This window comes from Buteo buteo, chromosome 15 (assembly GCF_964188355.1).
Source record: "Buteo buteo chromosome 15, bButBut1.hap1.1, whole genome shotgun sequence".
Classification (NCBI taxonomy): domain Eukaryota; kingdom Metazoa; phylum Chordata; class Aves; order Accipitriformes; family Accipitridae; genus Buteo; species Buteo buteo.
This window is the reverse complement of record NC_134185.1, coordinates 4118548-4143123: the sequence shown is the minus strand read 5'-3', so window position 1 is coordinate 4143123 and position 24576 is coordinate 4118548. Positions and strand designations below refer to the sequence as shown.

General features: G+C 38.2%; 1 protein-coding gene across 3 annotated transcripts in view; it reads left to right on the top strand.

The window, feature by feature from the left end:
- The window catches only part of LMBRD1 (LMBR1 domain containing 1), an 86254-nt gene that overhangs the window by 24691 nt on the left and 36987 nt on the right, over window positions 1–24576 (top strand). For all 3 annotated transcript variants that reach the window (XM_075046426.1, XM_075046424.1, XM_075046425.1), the window contains exons 6-9: window positions 2893–2981; window positions 4332–4405; window positions 21366–21491; window positions 24013–24165. In XM_075046426.1, coding sequence (XP_074902527.1) covers window positions 2893–2981; window positions 4332–4405; window positions 21366–21491; window positions 24013–24165 — 442 coding nt within the window. The remainder of the gene's footprint in view (window positions 1–2892; window positions 2982–4331; window positions 4406–21365; window positions 21492–24012; window positions 24166–24576) is intronic.

Sequence of the window (24576 nt, the reverse complement as noted above, 5' to 3'; positions counted from 1 at the left end):
TACTTTCCTTGAATAGAGTTTGTTTACTCTAAATGTCATGTGCTGGAGCCAAGGGGCTTGAGATACTACAACCTATGTTAAGGCACCCTTATACAGCACTCTTGTTTGAACTAAAACATTTGCTTTTGAGATTAATGAATGTTTGGTTCTAAAAGGAATGTTTCACTGACTGTTAGTGTTTGGAATTAAACTAGTTACCGTAAATTTTCTAGAACTGTTAGCTCTTAAAAAGCTATGAATATATGTCTAATTAGCCTGTAAATAATTATGCAAATTATATTATAGCAGAACTCACTTTAAGGAAATGAGTTTAAATCTAGTGTGTTGGAAATTATTTTCCCAAGGATGACAGTTAATGGCACTCCTTGATTTAAGGATCAAACTTGACCCATCTACACCTGTATGTTTTTTGCCCTGCCAAAAGTTAATAGTTTTAAACTGCTTGTCTTGCATTTACTTTCCTTGTTCTGCAGCCTAGATAATGATCTAGAGCTTAATCATAATATTTCTAGGATGTGTTTTAAACAGCATAGCAGTTTGCTTCTATTCTTAAAATTACTGCAGTTACTAATTTCATTTGTGTCCAGAACACCAAGTGTAAGACATCACAGTTGAGTTGCTCGGTTTGCTTACATAAACTGAATTCTCAGCTGTACCTGTAAAAGCTTACACTGGAACTTGTGCTCCATTCACTTGCTGTCAGTGGACTGACTTGTCTTACATCACAGTGATGACAAGTGAATGGAGTTATTTAGCATGGAAACTTCTCATTCTGTTGATGGCCACTGCGGCCCTCAGGCTGTGTTGACCGTTTAGTCAACATAGCAAAATAGCCAAGACTTTTTAAAATTTATTCTAGCTTAGCGTCCATGAAGAAGAATAGGCCTAAACTGCTGTGTGCTGTGCTGCTTCAATGGATGGGCCGTGTTTTAGAGATCCTTTGGGAGTGTGGACTGGACGCAGGCCTGTAGATGGCTAGGCACACTAACTCTGTCTTGTTCTTCTTGTGGCCTGTTAAGCTAGAGGCCAAAAGTCTGCTTAGCTGGGCTAGTTAGCCTTCTGGCTAGTTTGCTACTAGTTGAGGGACCCTGTTCAGGAAGGGGGATAAGATTCCTGCTTCCTTGGAACTAAAGTGTGTGACTTTATAGCGCTTGTATTCCGCTGAGGCCCTTGGTGCATGGAACTTGACCAGGAGCAGAATGAGGTGTCCATCTCCTTCAGTCAAGATTTAGTTGAGTACTAATTGAAAAGTGTGTATAATGGGTACCATGGCTTCTGCTCCGATTAGTGTCCTTTGACATGCTGATTGTAGGTAGTCTCAGAAAAAAAATTAAATATTTTAACCTTATTGCTCTTGGGGGGGGGGGGGGAAGGCAAGCAAGTTATAAATATTCTAAGTTGTTCTTACATCTCATTTGTTCCCTGCATGTGGTCCACAGATAGCAAATTCATACTGATGCTAAAATAAAAGGGCTTGAGCTCACTTAGTTTCCCAGAGTCTCCTATTTTAACCCTTTTTAGCAAATAACACTGCATTTTTTTTTGTTGCTATCTCTTGTAAGTAGAAATTTTGCCTAACCTTGTTTTAGTACCTGTGTCTTAATTTTGCCTGGATGCTATTTTACAGAAAGAATTACTACTAGAGGCAGATAGAAGAACAAAATCTAAGGTCAGCAAGCATGCATCAACTGATGTAAATGCTAGCCTTAATCTACCTCCTGCACAGTCAAGAAGCTAAAAATCAAACACTTTTTAAAAGTTAAGATTTTAAAAACTAAACTTTAACTTTGTTTGCAGAGTACCAGTTTGGTTTTGGTTTTGATGTGATGATTATAAGTGCACACAGTTAGTTTAGCACTAACCTTTGAAACACATGCTTATGTTCTGTACTTGAAGTATGAGGCATACTTCTGGAGGATGCATATTTATTATTCATTTGTTTATTGGGACTTGAAGCAGGGATCTAATTATGTACTTTTTTCTTACAAAAGTCCAAAAGATATTTATGAGCGTTCCTTATGGACTTTGGCTGGGTTCTCGCATTCTTTACCTGAAATGTTTCCCTCCAAATCTGACTTCCCCATGACTTGTACGTGTTCTGTTCTATGTCTGGAATCTATGGTTTCAGGTTGGTATGGAGGTTCTGTTTTCCAGCTTTTACCCAACTAGATGTTTTGCTTACGGAGATGCTGAAGAATTACTCTTACTATTGGACTTTAAATGGGCAGACTGACAGCAGGAAGCTGTCAGCTAGGGGACTGTTATACCTGACGTTCTTCTGAGCACTCTTTGCTAGTTTCTGCTTATTGGAAGGTCAAAAACATTTAATGAACTTCTCTGCAGTTCAGTTCTCTGGGCCAACTACAGAACAAAGAATGGAATGCAGCAGATGTGTTGTTATTTTAGGTGTAATAATGGAAGATAAATGTCCCTTTAAACTTTAATTAATGCTCGGTGTGGGAATCATTAATTGTTTTATTCTAACTTCCAGAGGTGTGGATTTATAAGAGAATTTGTCTCAATTGATGCTTCAAGTCTTTTTGCTCCTCAGCACATGAGTCAAACCAGGATAGTCAATCAGATTGATACATCTTTTAATGATGCTTGAGTGTAGGGTCCTTACCTCTGTTAGGACTGGTAAATAGAAAATCACTTGTTCATTGAATTCAAACCTGCCTCTGCACACACTCACACGTGTACTCTGCTGATCTAAATATAGCATTTGAGGGGAATGTGAATAAAATGAAGCATTGCCTTCAGAATTCTTTAAACCTAACGTCATAAAATTTTTCTTCAGGAATAAATGGGTTTCTATTTTCTTAACTTGGAAGTAGAATTCTTTTGATATTTGACTATTGGGCTAAGTGAGATGGCTTTTTTGTTCTGTTACAGTGCTTTTGTTCCTTTGAATATTCCCAACAAGAAGAATTCCACAGAGTGGGAGAAAGTGAAGCTCCTGTTTGAAGAATTTGGAAGTAGTCGTAAGTTTGAGATTTGTTCTGAGCTTTGCATAACTTGCTACTAAGTTATCTTGGCATACTCGTCATTGACTGAATAAGAAAACTAACTTGCTTGGTGACAGTTTTCTAACTGGACTCTAACTGCTCATCTACACTAAATCTTTGCAATAAGATTATTCTCTTTCTCTTCAGACAAAAAAAACCAAAACAAAAACCAACCAGAACTGTCATTAGAGAGGAGACACTGGCAGTGTCTGCTTTCAGTACAGTTCCCATTTGACACCAAGGATTCCCATGTTGTGTCCTATGATATTAATGGTGGGGAGGGGAGAGTATGTTCTTCCATGGAGTCTTCACTTAACATAGCTTTTAAATGTTACTTAGCCAGGGTGTGTTTTCAGAGCAAAGGTGTGAACAAAGTGTTTTATAGGTGAGCTAAGACAGACTTGATGCCACTTTCCAAATGTAGGAATAGAAGTTGCTGTGCTCTAAATTCTTGAATTAACTAGAGGGAAGGGGAGGACATGGGGGAGAACACTAAATAGTTCAGTTATTATGACTGGGTGCAAACATGAAATTGATTGCTTAAAGTTAATTTCTGTAATAGCTACTATAAGTTTCCATGCTACTGTTTAACCAAAAAAAAGCTTGCCATATTGTGTCCTGCATGGTGAGGTTAGGGACAGGGCTGTCTGTTGTGAGAAATTATGCAGGAGTATTTGGGGAGTTTGATGGCTTTGGGGATAATTTTAGTAATGCTTTTCCTCTACTATCTCTTTTCATTTCTATAGTGATAGTAAGGCTACAGTAATTTCTTAGTCCCCTGACCTTTTTCCAGTTTGTTCATCTGCATGTATGTGGTCTGGGTGAAGCTGAGGCCTGGAGTCTGGCTTGTTTGGTTGTTTGAAGGATTCATGATTGCCTGATTCTCTGGATGGTGCTTTATTATGAGAAATCAGGGGATAGCAAACAAAACAAAGATGAACCATCCAGAGTGTATGTGCAAATTGTGAAAATTTACCACAGCACCCTGTGGAGGCCGGAAATAAGTCTTGAAGAGCCATTAGACAGCTGTGGGAGCAAGTTCATTAGTGGCTAGTCAACCATTTGATGGAATGCAACATCTGTGAACTTGTAGCAAAGGTGAGATGACTGTCCTGCTTCTTGCAGTATTGGAGGAGGATCTACTGCTGACAAAAAACTATGCCAGGTGAATTTTTCATCTGAGTTGTGATGTCTGGTAACTCTGTCTCAATTTTCTTCCTTCAACCTAATGATGTTAAGTATCTTCAGGAAACCAATTCAGTAAGAAATGTTCTTATACCTCTACTGTTGGAATTTTCAACAGGCTTTTTTGGGTTTTTTTTGCAGATGGCTTGACTGCTCTTTCATTTTCCATTAGTTCCTTGACTGTGATTGGAATGTTGGCAGCTATCACTTACACGGTAAGTTGTTACACAAATGTTTCAGCTCTTTACATTCATGATACTTGCAGTTATCACAGGCTGTACTTGTATGGAAAGCTGTCATCATGCTAAACAGCTTCAACAGTGTCTTCTAGCTCTGGATTTTCATGGTTTGAAACACTACTTCTGAGTTCTTGGAATGAGAGGAATAACTTTTTTACTGCAAGTTTAAGAACCACTGTTTTGGTACTCGAGCACAGATCAGACTTAATTTCAATGTCTTTCTGCAAGTGGAGGTCACATTATTGCCTATGGCTTGTAACATTCACTGGCTCCTCCTGGTTTTTAAGCCTCTGTCCTTCTCCATCCAGCAGTGGAGAACTAAATACTGCTTTTCTTATTCATTGAACTATGGCGTAACCTGGATTTGGTCTGGTCAGTCTATAATACTGAATATAAGCTTCACTACAACTTTTCTATGTTGATGTTTTTATCTCTACAGAGCTTGACAAAGAGAAGTCTGGCAGAATAACTTGATTTGTGAAGTAGTGTGCAAAATGTTCTCGATCATAACTGTCTCTTTTTGTAAAAGGCTGTTCTTCATTCAATAAATTAAAAGCAGTGTCTTTAACAAAGCATTGCTTCACAGTTCTGTATTTCTAGAATTTGAGTAAGGGTAAATATTTATGCATGTCAGGATTCAGTTTTAGGTATAAAGAATCTGCAACATCTGAGATGTGCTTAAATCAAGAATAGCTAAAAAGTTAAAAGCAAATAGAATTTGAAACTGTTTAGAGGCTTGTTTTCTAAAGGGAATATTCTTGGGAGTCCTAGGCATGCAACTGAACTACTGTAGTTCTTTCTGTAGTTTGAAAGGATTTGGAAGTGTTCATTCTGTAACTGATGATAAATCATATGATTAAGGATATATAAGTTAAACTGTTTCACTCTTGCTTTTATGTACAAAGGAAAGAATGCATTTTAACTTACTAGCTTTGGCCAATATTTGATGTTCATGTGGTCACTTGCTTTTCCAGTCTGTTCTATTTCTTCAGTCACTGAATAATCAGCCTGTTTGTAATGCTACATGTATTAATGTGTCATCATGGTAAAATTTTGCAAGAAAGATAAAGTTTTAAAGCTCAAGGTAACTGCAGACAAAGCTTTAAAACTTCTCAGAAGTCAGTGTTTTCCTGATAGGTTTTCATTTTTAAGTTTGTGTCCTTGCTGAAGTAACTTTCTCTTCCATTGCAGCCTGGTTCTAACATAGTAAAGTTGTTCCTGTGTAGCTTTGCTAGTGAATTCTAAGTGGCTCTGTAAAAATGGCTCATGAAGTAAGTTATTTTGATGCATTGCTAGCCAAGGACGTGTTTTGTGTTAGCTTGTTGTCAGGCAAAGGATAAATGGATAAAATTACTGTAGAACAATGATATAAGAAAGAGGGAACAGTTTTAGTTGTAACTAGGAAGTGGTTAAAGTACCTGCTAAATACTACCCTTAGACTCTTAATCTTAAACAAATCTAAATTGAGTAACAAGAATAGCTAATTATTTTCTGTCTCTATACTACTGACTTCAGGTGGTGTAAGTTAGAGCAGGATTATGTGAGGCAGTTTAGTACAGGGTCTTAGATGTAAGTGTCAGAACACTGACAGCTCAGTGGTCATCAGGCTCTGTGCAGTAGGTAGGAGAGCAATTTGGTGGATCTCAGCTAGTAGATATCTCCGGTGAGCTGAATTGCTCTCGGCCCTGCTGACTAAGTGCTTTAACTTGACCTAAATTGTAAATTTTATTACTTTAAGCATTTTCTGACTGACAGGGGTCACTAAATCATTCAGGCTATATTGCTGACATATAGATTGTGTGCTGGTCAAAAAAGATCCAGACCTTTGCCTAGCCTGTAATAACATGTCAGCTTTTAGCAAATTTGTTTCCCTTAATTATGGAAGGAAAGATTAATCTCTGTTCGATTAGATTACTGCAGAGCACATGTAATGTGTTTTAACCTCCATGAGACTAACATTAAGAACAAACTCATTAGCTGGGAGAATATCCTCACTGGTTTTTCCAAACAGCTACCCAAGTATGGCTTTTATAACTCTTAGTAAATGTCTATAAGCATCTAAAATGCAAGGTTGTTTTATTTTGCACAAATTTATTGCTGACTGAAATGTAAACTATGTTTAAGAAAGTAGCAGTTGGAAGTTTTTTTGATTTGTTGCTAATATTACCTACTTCTGATGTTATTTCCCTATTTATTTTTGGAGCACAGTTTGGTTGTAGGCACCATTCAGCTGAGTATCACGATATGCTTCTGTCCTCAAAACTAGCTGAACCTGGAAATAGGTGACTTCTGTTTAATGTTCAATAACTTCAGTGTGCTCTGTCTGTGTGCTTTCTCAGATGAAGACAATACCTCTGTCCTTAATTTTGTTGCCTTAGTCTTACTGTATTTGGGACTTGTACAAATACTGGGTGGTACGTAAGGTGAAACATCTAGCATGAGCTAAAAGTCTTCTCTGAATGCCTTAATTACTAAAATTTTAGGCTAATCTGCTGCTTGGAAAACTTCAACCAAGCTGTCCATGCAATGCCTGGAACATGGAATTGTTTTGCTTTGTTTTTAACTGCTGTATTTGATCCTTCTGAAATTATCCCTTCTGTTTACAGTAGGTGTTATGGCAGGGTAGGAGAAATGGAGGAGCTATTTCACAGAAGGTTTAGGGATGGGCTCACACAGGAGGTGGTTCTTGTTCACCTCTGAGAGTGTGGTTTTGGTCATTGTTTTTTGTCATTGTTTGCAGGCTCTCGCAGAATCTTATGCTGAAAACAGTGAGCTGTCTTTGATATGTGGGTGGACTGAGGTACAAATATGTCATGGACAGTGAAAACCACTTATTAGAAGGTCTGTGTTCTCAAAGTTGGAGCAGGAATCTTTTATGCTCTAGTGCTTTCGTAACACTTTGCCCACTGCCATTGATGGCCAGGCTTCCTAATGTAAGCAATTTCTACCTGTAACAGCATGACAGCATGAGCAGTGCTGTTCTCATGGTCTGAAGAGTGAATTGTGAGTGTGACCTCGACAGCATGGGGATGCCAAGTACCTGCATTCCAGTTTATTTTGTGGGCTGGGCTTTTCCCAGTGCTACACTTAATGCAAAAGTTACTTAAGTAGTGAAAAGTTCCTGGGCCGTCACACTTCCCTAAGCCTCAGGGAGAGGTTGGCCCAGAGTATAGCTTCTCAGTCTCTACCAGTTTGGATTACTCAACTCCTTCCAGTTGGGAGGAGAAGTGTGATTCTGGAAAGAGTAACTGGTTTTCTCTTGGTAACTTCCCACTTCTTTGTGTTGTGGATTTTTTTTTGCTGTGTTAGTCTTGTATAAAGCCCCCTCACCCAGAGCCTCTAGATAGGACAAGGGAATTAGTGTGCAGGCGAGTCTGTGAGACTTTGTCTATAATGCTTGCTTCTGACTTCAGACATCTGACGAGTAAGTAGTTAAGCTCCTGTATTTTTCAGCCAGCCCTCTGCATGCCTATCAAACTGTTTGTCCCAGTTTCTAAAGGTGGGAGGCCTTTGTGCTTAGTCATCAAACCACTGTTTGATAATTGGTGGTAGATTTCTTTTTTAAACACAAAAAGAAAACACCTTTATATAAGGGTGAACACAAGAACAAAGACACCTACTTCAAAATTTTCCACAAGTGCTTAGCAAATGATGGGGAAGAAAGGGTAGAGAGAATAGATGGGGACACAATCTGTGATGTCTGAGTTACCTTGTTTCTGAACAGAGGTGATCTTAGATCTTTGGTATATACTAGTTAGGAGTTGAGGATTTGTAGTATAGACAACTGAATTTTTTTAATGTTCCCCTGAGTTTTGAATATTCTCCATCTGTTCCATTGCAAGTGTTGCAATTCTGTTGTTAAAGGGAAGCTAAGAACAGGTGTATCTGGTCTTCTGTATAGTCATATTCACCTTTTTACTCTAAAGAAAAAAAATCTATTCTGAACTTCTAATGAAGGTTGTATTGTAATAAGTGATATGTTAGAAAATACTTTCATACCTAATTAAGAATGTTTTTACATTGAATGCCTACTAATTTAACACAAAATACTAAAAGTAAATGGGAATGCTGTGCCTGCACTGACTGCAGTTGACTGATTTAATCTTGAAATGTTATTTGTGGAAGAATACCATGAAACAGATGAATCAAGTGATTCTTTTTAAGTCACTTGTAGAATGGATAAATTGTACTTCAATTAGTCAAATGTATGTTAACAGTGTTGCTTTTGTGTGGCCTTCAGTGTGAAGAATTAGATTATGGCTGTTCTAAAATTGTGCTTTTGCACTGTGGTATTATACAATACTGTGAGAACCTGGGAAAAGAGGCTTTCGCACTGGCAGCAGGCAGCCTTGAACTTGTGTAGATACTGAGAGCAAAAGCCCACTTCTGTGTGTGTATGCTCCTAGGCTTTCTCTATGAAAACATATTCTCCTGCTTCCACAGGAGGCCCCCCCCATGCAGGGGGGTAGTGTTCTTGAGATTGTAAATGGCTACTATTTAAATTATGGAACTAACAATTTAGCCCAATGGCTAATCTAGTTAAAATCTATTTTTTAAGGAGTACCATCAGCATTGATCCAGTGTTCTGGGCCTCTCAAGGCCTGGGGTGATTTAATGTGTTACTCTGAAGTACATGTTGAGCTATTCATGCAAGAGAACGCATTTCTTACCAGACCATGTAATACTGTAACATTCGGTGCCTTTGTTTTTGGGGTGGAGGGGATGGGTGGGGAACAACACAAACTGAAGCGTCATGCTGGACCAGAGTTGCTGACAACTGAGGACTTGTGTTACTGAGTGTGATAAAGAGGTAGATAACACTATAGTTTGTCTTTGTCATTATGTTAGCTCGCTGGCTTTCATTTTCTATTGCTTCGAATATCAAAATCAGTTCACTAAATTTGACCTAGTGATACATACAGAGAAGAGCTTTTCTTGTAGTTTGAGGGGAAAAATGGAGGATTTAGCTGTTGAGTTGTGAGCTTGTCCCCAGCTTCTGAATGGGGTGGCATGAAATACACTGTTAAAGCTGAAGATGCTGAAGAAAAAACTTATTTGGTAGGAAAAATTCCAAAGTTCTTCAATTTCTGTGAAATACTAGTTATGAGTTTGGGAAGGGATTAGTAATACATATTGAACCTGAAAGCATCTCATCCGTGAAGGGAAATCACTGGGAGGGTACTAACATTGAAATTACCAGCTTAAGGAGTTAATGGAAGAGTTGCTTCTCTCAGGGGAGGTCATGGCTTCCTCAAAACTGCTTTCAGTGACAACTTCATACAGAAGATGGTATATGTTTTTGCAGATGCTCTTGATTAAAAGCAAGAGTTATTGTAAGAATTAGATTTAAATTCAAGGTTTGTTTGCTATGAAATATCTTCAGCAGTCAACAGCTAATATTTGATTAAAAGAGCAAATTAAATGTTTTATGGCATTTCTTAACACCATGTCATTCAAATGAGAATAGAAACGAGATGCAAAGATGATGACTGAGGAGGACTAGAAGGAGTGTTTAGAGAGAGGATCTTTATTTTCCACTCAAAGTTTGGAATTAATTGGCTTGTTCTGTTTAGTTTTCATCTTGATGACATTTGGGACAGTCCTGCAGAATGTGGCAACTGTGGCTTCTCTGGACCTATAACAGTGTCTGGCAGTGGGCTGTGTTGTTCTTGAGCCTGAACCTTTTTCACTAGTGTTACCCTTCTATAGGAAAAACGGCTTCTCTAATGCTTGATTGTAAAGGGAGGTGAAAGGTGTCTAGCCTGAGGCTAAACATTTTGAAGGTGGTATATAAAGATAAGCTGGAGCAGACATCTTAGTTGTATTTGACAGTCTCACCTTATTTAAAAAGTCCATAACAGTAAATTCTCAAATTGCCTCTTATGTTTGCCCTATAAACTTCTGTTCTATTAGCTTTGTTTCTGTTTTTTTTACTATAGCCATTCCAATAAGCAGTTTTTCTTCCTAAGGTCCTTGTTTTATTAGGAGGTGGGCACAGAATTGAATTCTCTAAATTTTCCAAAAACTTAAAACTTTTTATAGAGTGTAGCGAACTTACAGGTTAGGACCAAAAAAAAAATAATCAATTAGTTGTGTGATAAAGCAGAATACTGTTGTTTTAACAGCATGATTTGTTTGAAATAGAGTATAACAATAGTTTAGGTCTATACCTTACTCATAATGCTACAGTACCATTTTTAAAAAGTAAATCAAAATTCTGAAAGCAAGTTTATGGACAGATATGCATTAAATTCTTAAAGCTTCAGAAGTTGTATTCTGAAGAACACTTCTGAACTAAACTGTTCTCAGAGTAATGCTTCCCACTTCAGCCTTCAACTCCTGACACAATTACTATACTGTTATACCATGCTAAAATATCTTGTCAGTGATCTGCATTTTCCAAATCCCCATTGCGAAGCCAGACCTAGCCCACATGGGGGGTCTCCCATAAGATCCTCAGAGAAGCTTATGAAATGTGGGCTGGATGAGCAGAAAGTGAGGTGGATTGTGAACTGGCTGAATGGCTGGGCGCAGTGGACGGTGATCAGTGGCATGAGATCTATCTAGTTAGAGACCAGTCACTAGTGGTGTATGCCAGGGGTCAGTACTGGGTCCAGTCCTGTTCAACATCTTCATTAATGATTGGGATGATAGGGTAGAGTGTACCTTGGGCAAGCCTGCAGGTGACACAAAACTGAGAGGAGTGGCTGATGCTCCAGAGGGTTGTGCTGTCATCCAGAGGGACCTTGACAGGCTGGAGAAATGAGCCGACAGGAACCTCGTGAAGTTCAGCAAGGGTAAGTGCAGGGTCCAGCAGCTGGGGAGGACCAAACCCGGGCACCAGTGCATGCAAGGGACCATCCAGCAGGAAAGCAGCTTTGAAGGGAAGGACCTGGGGGTTCTGGTGGACACCTAGTTAACCGTGAGCCAGCAGTGTACCCTTGCTGCTAAGAAGGCTAATGGTATCCTGGGCTGCATTAGGAGGAGTATTGCCAGCAGGTCATTGGAGGTGATCCTTTCCCTCTACTCAGCCCTGGTGAGACCACACCTGGAGTGCTGGGTCCAGTTCTGGGCTCCGAAGTATGAGAGATATGGAGCTACGGGAAGGGGTCCACTGAAGGGCCTCAAAGGTGATTAAGAGACTTGCCTCCCATTAGGAAAGGCTGAGAACTAGCACTGTTTAGCCTAGAGAAGAGGAAGGCTCGGGGGAATCTTATCGGTGTGTACAAATATCTGAAAGGGGAGTGCAGAGACTATGGAGCCAGGTTTTTTTGTGGTGCTCAGTGGCAGGACCATAGGTAAAGGGCACAAAATGAAACGCAGGAGGTTCCCTCTGGACATCAGGAAACTCTTTTTCACTGCGAGGGTGACTGATCACTGGCACAGGTTGCTCAGAGATTGTCGAGTCTTCCTCCTTGGAGATACGCAAAAGCCATGTGGACATGGGCCTGGGCAAGCAGCTCTACGTGACCCTGTTTGAGCTGAGGTGTTGGACCAGATGACCTCCAGAGGTTCTGCAGTCTGTGTACTAAGTGGACCTGCAGGATTTAGCAGTGGTACTGATGGTACCATGAGGTACCCACAGTAAGTGTGGTGTGAGATGTCTTCTGTGTTTAAGCTTGGCTGTAGCCTATGAAAAGTTTGAGGGGACAGTGATTGACAGTAAGGTTGGTTCTTTATTGGATTAATTTAATTTCACAATACTGGTTTTACTGTTATAACCTCACTTAACTCTTGTTGGAAAAGGTTTTGTTCCATCACAGCTGTTATTTTGTGAGAAAATGATTTATTAGAGATTCTTACTATGATTTATTCATCTCAGTACCACTTACATTCAAAGCAGTGCAGTGGGTGCTTTGAAAAACAGTATGCAGTATCTTTGGAAAAGTAGGTAGGTCTATGTTTTAGTAACTACTAACTTTTGCAAGACTATTCTATGTCAGAGGGTAGTAATAAGTTTTAAATAGTTTGATAGCTAGCAATTTGCAGAAGCTCCTTGTGTAAGTGAAAGGGAAAATATGCCTGTTCTGGGGGTGAAGAAAACTGCATTTAATACTCTTAATCTAAGCAATATAAATGACTTTTTTCCATTTTGTAACTTTAAAAAGCTTGGTTGTACAAGAAGCAAGCTTGCATGCTTCTGTGAAAGGAAGTCAAAATATAAAAGTATTTTTTAGCTGCGAAAGCTGCAGTTAAGTTTCTTGTGACTAACTTTGAGCTGTTCCTTATTAGCATGCTCTTCTAGAATATAATACTAAAACTCACACTTAACGTTGCATGTCCTTGCTGAATACGCTGAAGAATAGTCTTTTCATGACATTAATTGACACTTTGGAAGACTAGGAAAGGGGGAAAAAGAGGCAACTAGGGAAGATATGTGTTCTAAGTTTTTAACTTCTTAAGGGGAAATAATAAAATAGTGGTTTTATCAAAAGTATATATGAAGTCTACAATTGCTCACAATAGATACGTTAATATTGCTGACAGGAGCATAAACAGGTGTCACTTTTCTCAAGTACATGCAATGTTAAAATGTGTAATGTTTAAACTTATTTCTTGGTATGGTTCAACTTTCAACATTATCTTGAATTGGTAGTTGCTTTTCTGCTTTAAAGCTTTACTAACACAAAGTCTACTTTTTCGGTGTTACGTAATGCATAATATGAAGTACAGCACTTGATATTTAAAATTGTTTTGTAAGAAATGTGAATAAGTGATCCTCAGGGGGGCTCTGCAAATCCATGACCTTGATGATTTATACTGACAGCTTTCCATGTCTATAAATGTGGAATATAACAAGAAAATGATAAATTAGTGCTGCAGCGCTTTGTTTGAAACTGTTTCACAGATGATGTAGCTTGCATTTATTCTTTCATTAATGTGTTTTGCATTGAAATGGTTTTACATTGCCTTAGGTATTAAGACAATAGTTGTTGTCAGCTCCAGATTGCTATTTGAATTCAAGGCAGAATAACGTATTACTCACACAATGATAGGCAGATTAATTTTTGAGTGATCTTGTGCATCTCATTTAGCATGTCCTTGAAGGATGATTATAATTGGCTCTGTAATTTTTCCAAAACACTTAATAAGCATTATCTGATTTCATATGAAATTGTGAAGTGATCCTTTTTCCTCTATCCTGAAAGAGATGTTACAAAGCTCCGTTTGTCTACTGACAAATTTAATGACCTTTTCACACCTAATTTATGAGTATGATTTACTTTTCTTACAGTTGACTTATTTTTATTAACAGCCAAAAAGCTTAAAACCTTTTATAGTTTGTCTAACCTTAAAAGCACTAGTCAACTTAAAAGAAAATCTGTAGTAATCGATTACTGAGAAATGCAGAAGTTAGTAGCATTCATTGTCATTACCACTTCATCACTTCAATGTCAATTCTTAAATATAAAAGAAAAGTAGCTATTTGATTATGTTCACTTCTCCATGAAGCAGTAAATAACTGAAATAGCAAACCAATTTGGGTGTTATTTGTTTTAACAGCCTGATTCCTACTACACTCTTGAAGAACTGTAGATATTTTAAACTGCTGGATCAATGATAGTTTTGTACTTTTGAGATTTTAGAGTTGCAGCTTGAAAGGAAGTTAATCTTTGGTTGTTAATGCTCTTCTAAGCCTGATGGAGCAATGCAGAAGATGGCAGCTGGTCAAAATAGTTATGTTCAGTCTTATCTGTAAAAAAGTTAACTCTGACTCAGTTTTATGTCCAGCAAGTACAAGTTCACTGTGCATAGTGGAACAACTGTAGGGTAGGGACTGTCATACTTGGTTTCTGCTTCTTACAAACCTTGACTGCATTTTTTTGTCCACTCTAAACACTGACACAAACATTGTCTCACTTATTTATCTATATGGTGGAGAGAAAACAATAATATGAAAAACAGGTGAATGCGCAGCAAAATACTGTAGTGATGAATGTTAGAAATGGATAAACAAGTACTTAATGCACTGTTCATGTTGTGTACAACAGATCATGCAAGAAATACCATACTGAACATACCAGTTCAGTTTGGTCAATCCATTCCATGCTTTAAGGCTTTTTTATAGCAATGTTACACAGAAACTTACGTGCTCTTATAGCAACTGAAGATTGGATACTAAAACTTTCCATGAAAGAACTGAGATTTTACTAGTTAACATATTGAATGATTTTCCAAGCTGTATGGCATGAGCTTTTCCAAAAAATAAAAATAAAAAATATACAATTGTCCATGAGATGGTCTGCCATCTCCAGGTGCATTTATGAGGTTTTCTCCTTCACTCTTCACAGTTTAGGGAGGATGTGTGAACCACTGTCACTGTTTGTCATGGTTAATGGTGTCCTAGAAATAAAATTTTTGAATTCCAATTTTTATCTTTAGAATGATAATGTGTAGATAGCTAGAGATGGAGAGAGTTTTCTTTAATGTGAGAAAGTAGCTGACTGTTACTTGTAGAGTTGGATTACTTTTCAAGAAAACTGTGCAGTCTAGGTGTGCAGAGAAGAAAGGAACAGTTTCAAGTAAGGTAGAGTCCTAGTTCAAGCACAGAAGTGTTGCCTGTATTGGTATGACATATGAAAGTGCCCCACACTTGAGACTACTTAACTGGACTAGCTTACCTGCTCCATCGGAAGCAGTGCTGACAAGGGTGCACTGTGTCCATGTGAAATAGTGTTCAGTATAGGCAACTGAGCTGTATCAAGTGCTGTGAGGGATAAAGGATATCAGTGTGACTTCCTTCATGCTTAACATAATTCTATACCAAAATATTCTTGAAATAGAGGGGGGTGTGTGGGATATACGTATTGAAACAAACTAGCTTGTACTTGACTTGCATTTCTTTAAAGCACTGCATATCCTGAACTAGAGTTTAGCTGTTTAACTTGAATAGATGCATTTTTGATCACAGTGTAGTTGGTAGAGTTGAACACTTTGTCCTCCATGGTCACACTTTCAGGAGAAGCCTTGAAACAAGCTGTTGTAACAAAATAGGAATTTGAATATTTGTATATTTAAAGTTGTGAGCATTTCTTGTGCCTCTAATATTTCTCTTTTTTATTTGGCTGTTTCATGTGACTTCGCTAGAGGGCAGTGCTATGCAAGAAATGTTTGTCAGTATTAATTTCTACATTTCTTGTGCAAGAATATATATACCTTTTAAAGCACCTCAGTGATAGCACTTAAAAGCCACATCTGCTTGATATATGAACCTCTAAAAATAAATGGAATGGGGAGTCTGTCTGCTGTGCTACACAAGTACTTTCTGATAATTTCTTGAAATCACATGTTTAATTCTTAAATATCTTGAACCGAAAAAGTTGCTGAACTACCTTCAACTACAGTGCTGGTTGTGTACCAAGCTGATCAGAAACAACTTAACTGTTCTGTTTGATCTCTAAAAAGGAGAGATTATCCTGTTTGGGCCACAAGTTAATCATTAGACCATATCTTAGCTGAACATTGCAGATGTAGGAAGTAGAACATAATCAACTTCTAGTTAAACTGTGATGCCTGATGGCTTCAGGCTTTTTGCACTAGGTGTTCAAAGTTACCTTTAACTCATTTAACTCTTTTCTAAAGGCATTTGCTATATTAATTTCAATGTGTTTTTTCTGTGCTTCTTATGGCTGATCTGGCTGATTATTATGTGTTCCCACCTTAATACACCCTTTTCAGTGCAACTCTTTCATACCTTGTGCAATTTAAAAATGTTAAACCAGCAGTTATGGTTCCCAGTGGAGAAACTTTCTGAATTTTTTTAATATTCAAGGGTTTATCCTTGACATAGTTGCATGCTGCAACTTCTGTAAAACATGATTTTACAACTTGTCTCAACTTTACCTGTTTTCTATCTTCTGCTTATGAGTGACTATTAACATACCTGGTAACTAATAAGAAAGGAGGCTATTTCCTTATCTAGCTGTGGGCTATGTGAGTTTGGCAAGTCTAAAGTGTTTTAAGATACTGAGTCTGCAAGAGACCAAAGGATAAAAACAGCAACTCTTCTTTCTGAATCTTAGCTGTGGAATGAGAGGAGAATAGCTAGGTCTACTGCAGACAGAATGGGAAAGAAAGGGACACAGGAGAAGTGAAGATTAAGCAAATGGGAAGGAATGCTCATGTAATATCTATTGAGGTATTTTAGTGCTCTGTCTGGAGCACAGAGTATATTTGGGTTCAATGGCATGCTGAGAGAATATCTAGAGTATGCTTCTTGCTGTTCTTCAATGCCTACTGATACTGCATAAACAGTATTGAATTGTTGCTTTCATGTGAGTTACAGGCTCTTGCTTTGCTGATGACAGGTTTCTTTGCAAATTCCTGTCTCAGGCCTAGCTACTGCTTCTGTGAATAACAAATAAGGAAGAAGTCTGAAGAGCTTTATTTAGACTGTTCTTTTCATAGGATAGGTAAGCTGTTTTTTCTGTTGCTTTAAGTTGTTTTGGTTTTTAGTTTTCTCTTTAGAGTAGAAGGCCACCTACTTCAAGAAATCTAGGAAGTATAAATATGAACTCCATCCATCCAGACATATTATCTGTATTGCCTGTGGGCAGATGCTCAAATCAGAATGAGACACTTGCTCACAGATGATGACCTTAACTGGTACTTCCTAGGTAGTGAGCTCTTAGGGTTTGGCTTTCCAGCCCTTAAGCTAACTGATCAGGGGTGATCTATATGGATTACTTGTGGGGATTCAAGAGAGGGGAACCTTCTCCAAAATAAATTGTTTTAACTATAAATTTAGAAATTTTTTTCTTACTGTAAAATGGGGTTTCAATGAAGCTGATCAGGCAGTCAGTAACAGCAGAGATGGCAGCCTGAGACTCTAAAGACCTAACCTTGCAGCATGTGTTATCAGATACCAGCCTGAACAGTTAGTGTTTAGTACTAGATTCAGTTCATTTTGAAGAACCTATGTGGAAAAAACAACCATGTATGCTGTAATTGCCTGTTACGTTTGGATGACTGTTTTTATTTTTCAGTGCAGTGTATCTTATCTGACTTAATGCTTCTAGCCAAAGGTTTTCTAAAAATAAGTCCTGGAAACTCTTGTTTCAGTGGTGTAAATATGTCAAGACTTAATTAGTTGCTTTATCAAAATTCATGTGTATAAATTAACTTGTCCTAACTACTTTAAAGGTTCTTCTGATCTGTTTCTATGCATATTCTAATACTTGAACCCACGATGTGTCTCAGGACCAAGCCCCTCTCTTGGCTTTAGTGTCCAGCTTTGGTTTTCCTGTGCTATCTCCAATACATTGCTTGCTTGCTGAGTTGCAGATGCCCAAAATAGTAGCCCTTGAATAACTTAACACTTGCACTAGCCTAGGGGATTAAAACTTTGTTCAGGGCAGCCTTGAAGTTCTACATCAGCCTGAAGGGAGATGCAGCCCTGAAACTGAGCTAATACAGCTTCTGTTCAGACCTGTGACACATCACATGAGATGACTCATCCTTCTGTCCTTGTCTTGAGGACCAAAGTGGCTTTTCCCCCGCTGATGATGGGAGGCTTACTTGCATAATCATCTCACTGTTGGCATCTTTTGTATTCAAGGAAGGAACTTAGACTGCCTTTATCAGTAGAGCAAGCTTGACATTCAAGTATATAATTCACATCTGCAAAACCAGCAAAACAATGTATCACTTCAAGGGTTGCAGTTTGCTTTGTAGAAACTTAGATTTAGAAGATTTGGAACTCTAAATTTCATTCCTTAACTATTTCTGTTGAGTAAATATTTGATATCTGTTAGTTCATGATAGCTGTTTGAAGAACAGGTGGAAGCCTCTGCTTAAGGGTGAAATCTCATTGCTTCTAAACTTAGGTTTATAGAATTATGTAGGTCTACTGTCATAGCAATCTCTCTATTATATTCGGTTCTACATACTGAATGTCTTTGGCTGTGGCTGGAAATGTTTTGGGTTCCACAGAGGGACCTTAGTTAGATTGCAGCCTGCATTCTAGTTACAAAATTGAATGGTGTTTATACTTCCACCTAAATTCTGGAGTTATGCTACTAGCAGTCAGACCTGAGTGAACTCTTCAGTGTCAATAGGGGCCTAATAGTATTCAGTCTTCATAAATTATCTGGATGGTTGGGTTAAGTATATAGTCATATGGTTGGAGAATGATATCAAACTGGGAGAAGTAGATACAATAGAATGAAGAGCCACCATAGAGACATTGACAGGTAGGAAGATTGTGCCAACAAGAACGGTATCAGGTTTAGCAGATGTTAGGGTCTTCTCTTAGAATGGATTAATTCCAACCAACAGTTCATGCTGGGGTCTGACTGCCTGGGGGATGGCTCTGCTGAAAAGGACCTGGAAGTCCTAGTGGACAGCAGGCTGAGCATGAGCCAGCAGTGTGCCCTGCAGCAGGAAGGCAAACAGTGTCCTGGGTTTGCATCAGCAAGAACATAGCCAGTAGGTCAAGGGACATGATTATTCCACTGTACCTGGCACTTCCAAAGCCACATCTGGGAATACTGTGTCTGGTTTTGGTCCCCCAGCTTAAGAAACTGGAAAACTAGAGGCTCCAGTGGAGGCTTGTAAAAGTGATTAGGGAGTTGGAGAATGCAATGCATAAAGAAAGGTTGAAGAAATTCTATCTTCAGCGTAGAGAAGAGGAGGATTGGGGGAGACTGCTTTTTAGCTCCTGTAGATAACAAAGCAGCTTAATGCTCTCAAAGGAGATTCTCTAAAGTGAGAACTGAGCCATATTTATGGACAGAGTTGTAAAGTGCAGCCTAAGTTAAATTCTTTTCCTTACCTGAAGTAGTTAATCTTGTAGGTAGGCCTTTCTGTGGTTGTATAGCTGTGTTCAAACCAGAACTTCTGGAGTGTCTTGGAAAGCGTGAAATTTCATTGCCATCACTAGCCTGTGATAAGAGATGTCTTTCCCTTGTATAGCTTTTACAGCAAAAAGCTCTAAGGCAGGGACTGAAATTACCAGTTACCTTTTGTAGCTAAAAAAATAGAGTTTAACTTTATTTGGAACAGTCTGTAAACAGTGCTGCAAATACTCTGCTTTTTTTTGGCTGTATATTTGAGTGACATATGAGGCTATGTCAGCTGTGAAGTCCTGAAATGCTGAGCAGATATCTAATAGCCTACCTTATTCTCTAGGAGTCTATGATAAAACCAGTTCTAATACTTTAGCTACACAAAGAAAGTCATGTAGTACAGGTTGTCAAAGATCTAGCTGAATGTATTCTTTGCTAATGTATACTTTAAGAAGTATTTGAAGGAAAATACTTTTCTCCTACCTTTACTTAAATGCTTCGAAGTGATTTAACAGGTACCACTGTTTCCTTGGGACTGAAGCCTGTTGAGAGACATACATGCTGTCTGCTTGTTGGACTTAAATGACACTGTTCCAAGAATTTACTGGTAATTGTCACTCTGAATATAAGAAACCTAATTCCACAGTAAGTGAACAAGGCTGTCAGACTGCTAAACTTCTGTTTTGTGCTTTTGTAGCCTAATATTTGGAGAAATAATACTTGGAGGAATGTTTCTTGAAATCATGCAGTATTGTCACTTGCAGAGTGAAACTGAAGTCTGTGGGCTCAGTGTCAGCTATTTATATTGAAATGGCTATTAATTTAAATAGTTAATGTGGTTTTGAGCTACAATAATAGTAAATAAGACCCCTTTGTTAGAGGGGCTTGGAAATGGGTGTTGGTGGCAGGGTATATGGCATGTTGAAAAATACACCAAAAAAAATGGACAGTGGCTTGCTTTGAGTATAATGTATGAGACATTAATATGTCTAGGTAGGTTCTTAAGCAGGTCAAATCAAGTCTTCTGTACAGAAAGCTCATGTGATCTGACAGCATGTATGGTGACATTTATTACACACTAGCATTTGTGTTAAATCTATTCTCAGTATTAAATGTAAAGCTGTGCTTGAAGGAGGGAGTGGTATTCCTGTGAAAATCTAGAAAACTGCTCATTTCTGAAGTTAGCAAATGTACAGGTATCAAGCACTCTAGTAAAACTGCATGTGTTAATTGTGATTAAGAGAAGAGTAATGTTCCTGCTGAGCTCTGCACCAAGAACAACCTATCACCAACAGCCTCCCACCCACAGAAAAACAAAAAAAGCCGATGGCTAATGTCTCTAAACTGCTTGGAGAAACTTCTGACCTTGGCCTAGATCTGTAAGACTCATAAGGTAGCAGGGAGGAAATAGTGGCATTTTCTTGTTTACCTCACCTCAAATATCTGTTTCTTATGGCAGTGGAAAGATTACAGACTTAGCATTGGAAAAATCTGGGCATAATGTTGACATAAAACCTGACAAACCCTTTGAATGGTTTAGGACTTATAACTGGGAGTAAATGCCAACAAAATGTATGAATGTGAACGGGTATCTAAGCAGTCTTGGAATGCAACTGAGTTTAGGTGCTCACCTAGCTTCTTCTGTGTCTTTTTACTGCAACTTTCTACATAATTTCATTTTAAAGTAAGTTGAAGACTACTGGCTACAAAGAAATTGGGTATGCTTTGCGTCTAAAAACTACTTAAATTCAATATCTAGAAATTCCTGTATTACACAATGTTTTGATGTTGATCTAAGGTGGGAAAGTTAATGTTTTCGCAAGCTAAATGATTTGACAGAAACACCAGGGCTAGTTTGATAAATCTTCAGTGAGCTATGCTTATATGAAATCTTAATGCATGCTGTTGTCTCAGTGATTGTGAGATGCTAAGTACCATTGGAACAATGTGGGATGCTGGAATCTGCATAGCATGTTTGTGATGTTTTGCTTCAAAAAGGAAAAGAATTGATTGCCTTGGTACAAGTCTGTAGAAGGAGGGTGGGGAAAAAAACCCATCAGTCATACCTTATAGCTTCAACATACAGGAGCCTTATCAGATCAAAATGTATGGCAGAGAATTTGAGTATGTATGTTTCTTTCTTATTTTAGGCTTATGGTATGTCAGCTTTGCCTCTAAACTTGATAAAAGGAACTACCAGTGCGGCTTATGAACGTTTAGAGAACACTGAAGATATTGAAGAAGTAGAGCAACGCTTATTAAGGATTAAATCAAAGGTATAGTCTTCACTGTTCTCACTTTCTTAAATGACTTTTTTCCTGCTTGCTTACTAGTTTATGGTCATGCCATAGAGAGTTTTCGTTCCAGAAAGAACAGTAAGTCAGAAGTGACTAGCTTGCAGTTATTTGAGTTATTTGGAAACAGATGTGGTCACTTCTGTAGTAGCAATTAGGTTTTGTTTCAGTCCTGCAGCAGTAGTTACTTCTGTCTAGCTAATAATGGTGCTGGTGAGCTAAACTTAAACTACTCCAGTCTTGCTTAGATATATGGAAGAGATACTTTGTAGAAGGTAAGAATATTAACCTCACTAATAACCTAGTCTGCTACCAGGTATGGCATCCAATTTGTTGATACTTACTCAATGTTGTTATCAGCACTGGATACTTGCCACATGGAGCTGTCATGAGTTAGATTCATCAAACTATTAATCATCTTTATGAATAAATAACAGTCCCAGATATTCTTGCTTCCCAGTTAATGTACCTTGCTGTTATAAATCACTTCTTTATGAAAAGCGTACATATGGAACTCTGTTCTGAATCCTAAACACCCCTAGGATGTTAACGCCATTTGTAAACCCATGATGGCTTTGCAGCTCACTGAAACACTGTGCCAATGGAAGCAGGACACATAAAAACCTAAGAGCACAAGCTGAAGGAGGATAAGATTTCTCCTTTACATACAAGATGCTAGGGGAAATCTCCCACCCTTTTCCCAACCCATTGCAGACAATGGTTTGACCAGTGTTTTCACAACCCTGAGTGGGCGGAGGGGGCATTAAAATGCATTACTTTCATCCTGGCAGTCCATCTGGGCTGTCCTGTGCTTTGTGATAGTAGACCTCAGCAGTGTTGAAACAATTCCCTAACAGTCTTCTCCTGGTACTTGACTATCTCTACACAGTGTGGGGACCTGTAGTGTTGTAGAAACCTTGTTGCATAATGAAACCTAAGAAGTAGTCTCCCCAGTTTAAATTGTGAAGTTTTGGGTTTCTACAGACTACTACTACTACAACAAAGGCATCTCTATTACTGAAATCAATATAAGAAAGAATGAGAAACCTCTGAAAAATGGAGCATTACTACAGAAGACTATGTTGGATTATGAGAGTTTGCAAGCAACTGGACTTGTTCAATCTAGCAAACAAATAGGATCAAAAAGTAGCAAGTCTTTGTTACATCTATATTTTAATGTGACCATTAGTATAAACTAATTTTCTTTGGCTTATGGATTATGATCAGGATTCTGCCTCAGTCTGTATTTGAAATCTTCAGTTACATTTGCATTAAGTCGTGAAAAAAGTGAGTGTTACTGAGTGACGTACAGTGAAAACTAGAAGCATGAAAGTATGCTACTTAATCTAATTAAAAGATTCAAGATGTAGGATGGCCTTCTGCTATTAGTACACCTGGTAGCTTTATTTCATTAGTCTTAAGTAATTGAAGCTTGGACTTGCAACTTGGGAGCTTGGACCGTTTTCAAAAAGTCTTTTCAAGTCACTGAGGTGCTATACAGGGTATGGAGAATGTCTTCCTGTTAAAAGTACATGGTGATCTCCAATTTAAGTGTTACATGTGTCTAGAATGGTCGTAGTCTTGTAACCTTTGAGAAATATATCTAAAATAGATTCACTTTAACTTCACTGGGTGTGAAGTGTTTCACTATTTACAGGAAGGCTCTTTTAAAATAAGAGGGGAAGGAAACTGAATAGGGACCTTCAGAATTTAAAAATATATAGTAGGAGATGTACTAAAACTATAAGAATCTTTTTTATTTAAGGATCAGTTTGTTGTACAATGACATCAATGTTGGAAACAATTTTGGTTCATCTACCTAATGCCCATTTTGTTGCTTTTGCTTATTAGCGTATAACTGAGACTTAAGGATCTGCTACTCGATTTACAACAGAGTGCAGTGGCGCCTGCTCAGTATTTAGAGGCTCAGAATTAAAGTACATTCTTAAACATAATCATCAAACAAACAATTATCTGGTACGCTCAAGTAATTTTTGGGGTAATGGTGCTTCTTGTTTGGATTTCTATAAAATTAATTTTTGGAACAGCAGGTATAAGAAACGTAGCTGAGTATCTGTAGTGGAATGCTGGAAAGAAAATACAGATGCCAAGCTTCATGTATTGGCTTAGTCATGGAATTTGATTGGGAGGGACCTCTCTGAAAGGCTTCAAGTTCAACCCTCTACACAAAGCAAGGACCCCTCTCAGGTTAGATCAGGCTATTCAGATCTCATCTGGGCATTTTAAGTGTTTCTAGCCATGAAGACTGCCCACCCTGTTAAAATTTTTGAACATCCTCATTGTGAAGAGCATTTTCTACCACCTAATAGGAATTCCTTTTATTGCAGCTTGTGACTTTTGTACTTCATACTCTTGCTATGCATAGAAACAGTGTGAATTATTTACTACAAAGTCTTCAGAGTTGTTGTAGCTCATTAAACTAGATGTCAAATCTATTGATTCAATGTTCCTTGATCTCTTGCACTATTTTTTTGGTAACCAGTGCAGAGATGGTCGGCCTTTGTCATCAAGGGATAGACAGACTGTACAACAACTGGAAGAGAGACTAAGGACACTTCGAAGAAGAGAGAGGCATCTGGAGTCTGTTGAGAAAAGCTGGTGGACAAAGTTCTGTGAAGCTATCCGACCTCTGAAGGTAAAACTTTGTCTCATTTTTTGAGACTTAAATTGGAGTAACTTCCAGCTTCTTCCCATATAAATCATAGGATAAGTTTATCAATTACCGTCCTGAATACCAACTGCTTATGTTTTTGATTACTATTATACTACAGAATGACAGCCCTATAGCAAGCTCTGTTTAAGCTCTTGGAAAACCTTTTACTTTGCCTAAAATATGATTAAGATTGAAAAGGAGGAAGTCCTAGCTGATCTACTGTAGTGCCACTGCTGTAGAAAATCTGAGTATCTTGTCTTTTCTCAGGCATGTGAAAATGAGAAGAAGAGAAGGAAGAACTCTATAGCTGTCAGGTAGCTCAGGTTAATCTAAATTACATGTAGCCAGCAGAAGTGAGAGATATTTTGAGAATATATGCATAGGGAATGAGTA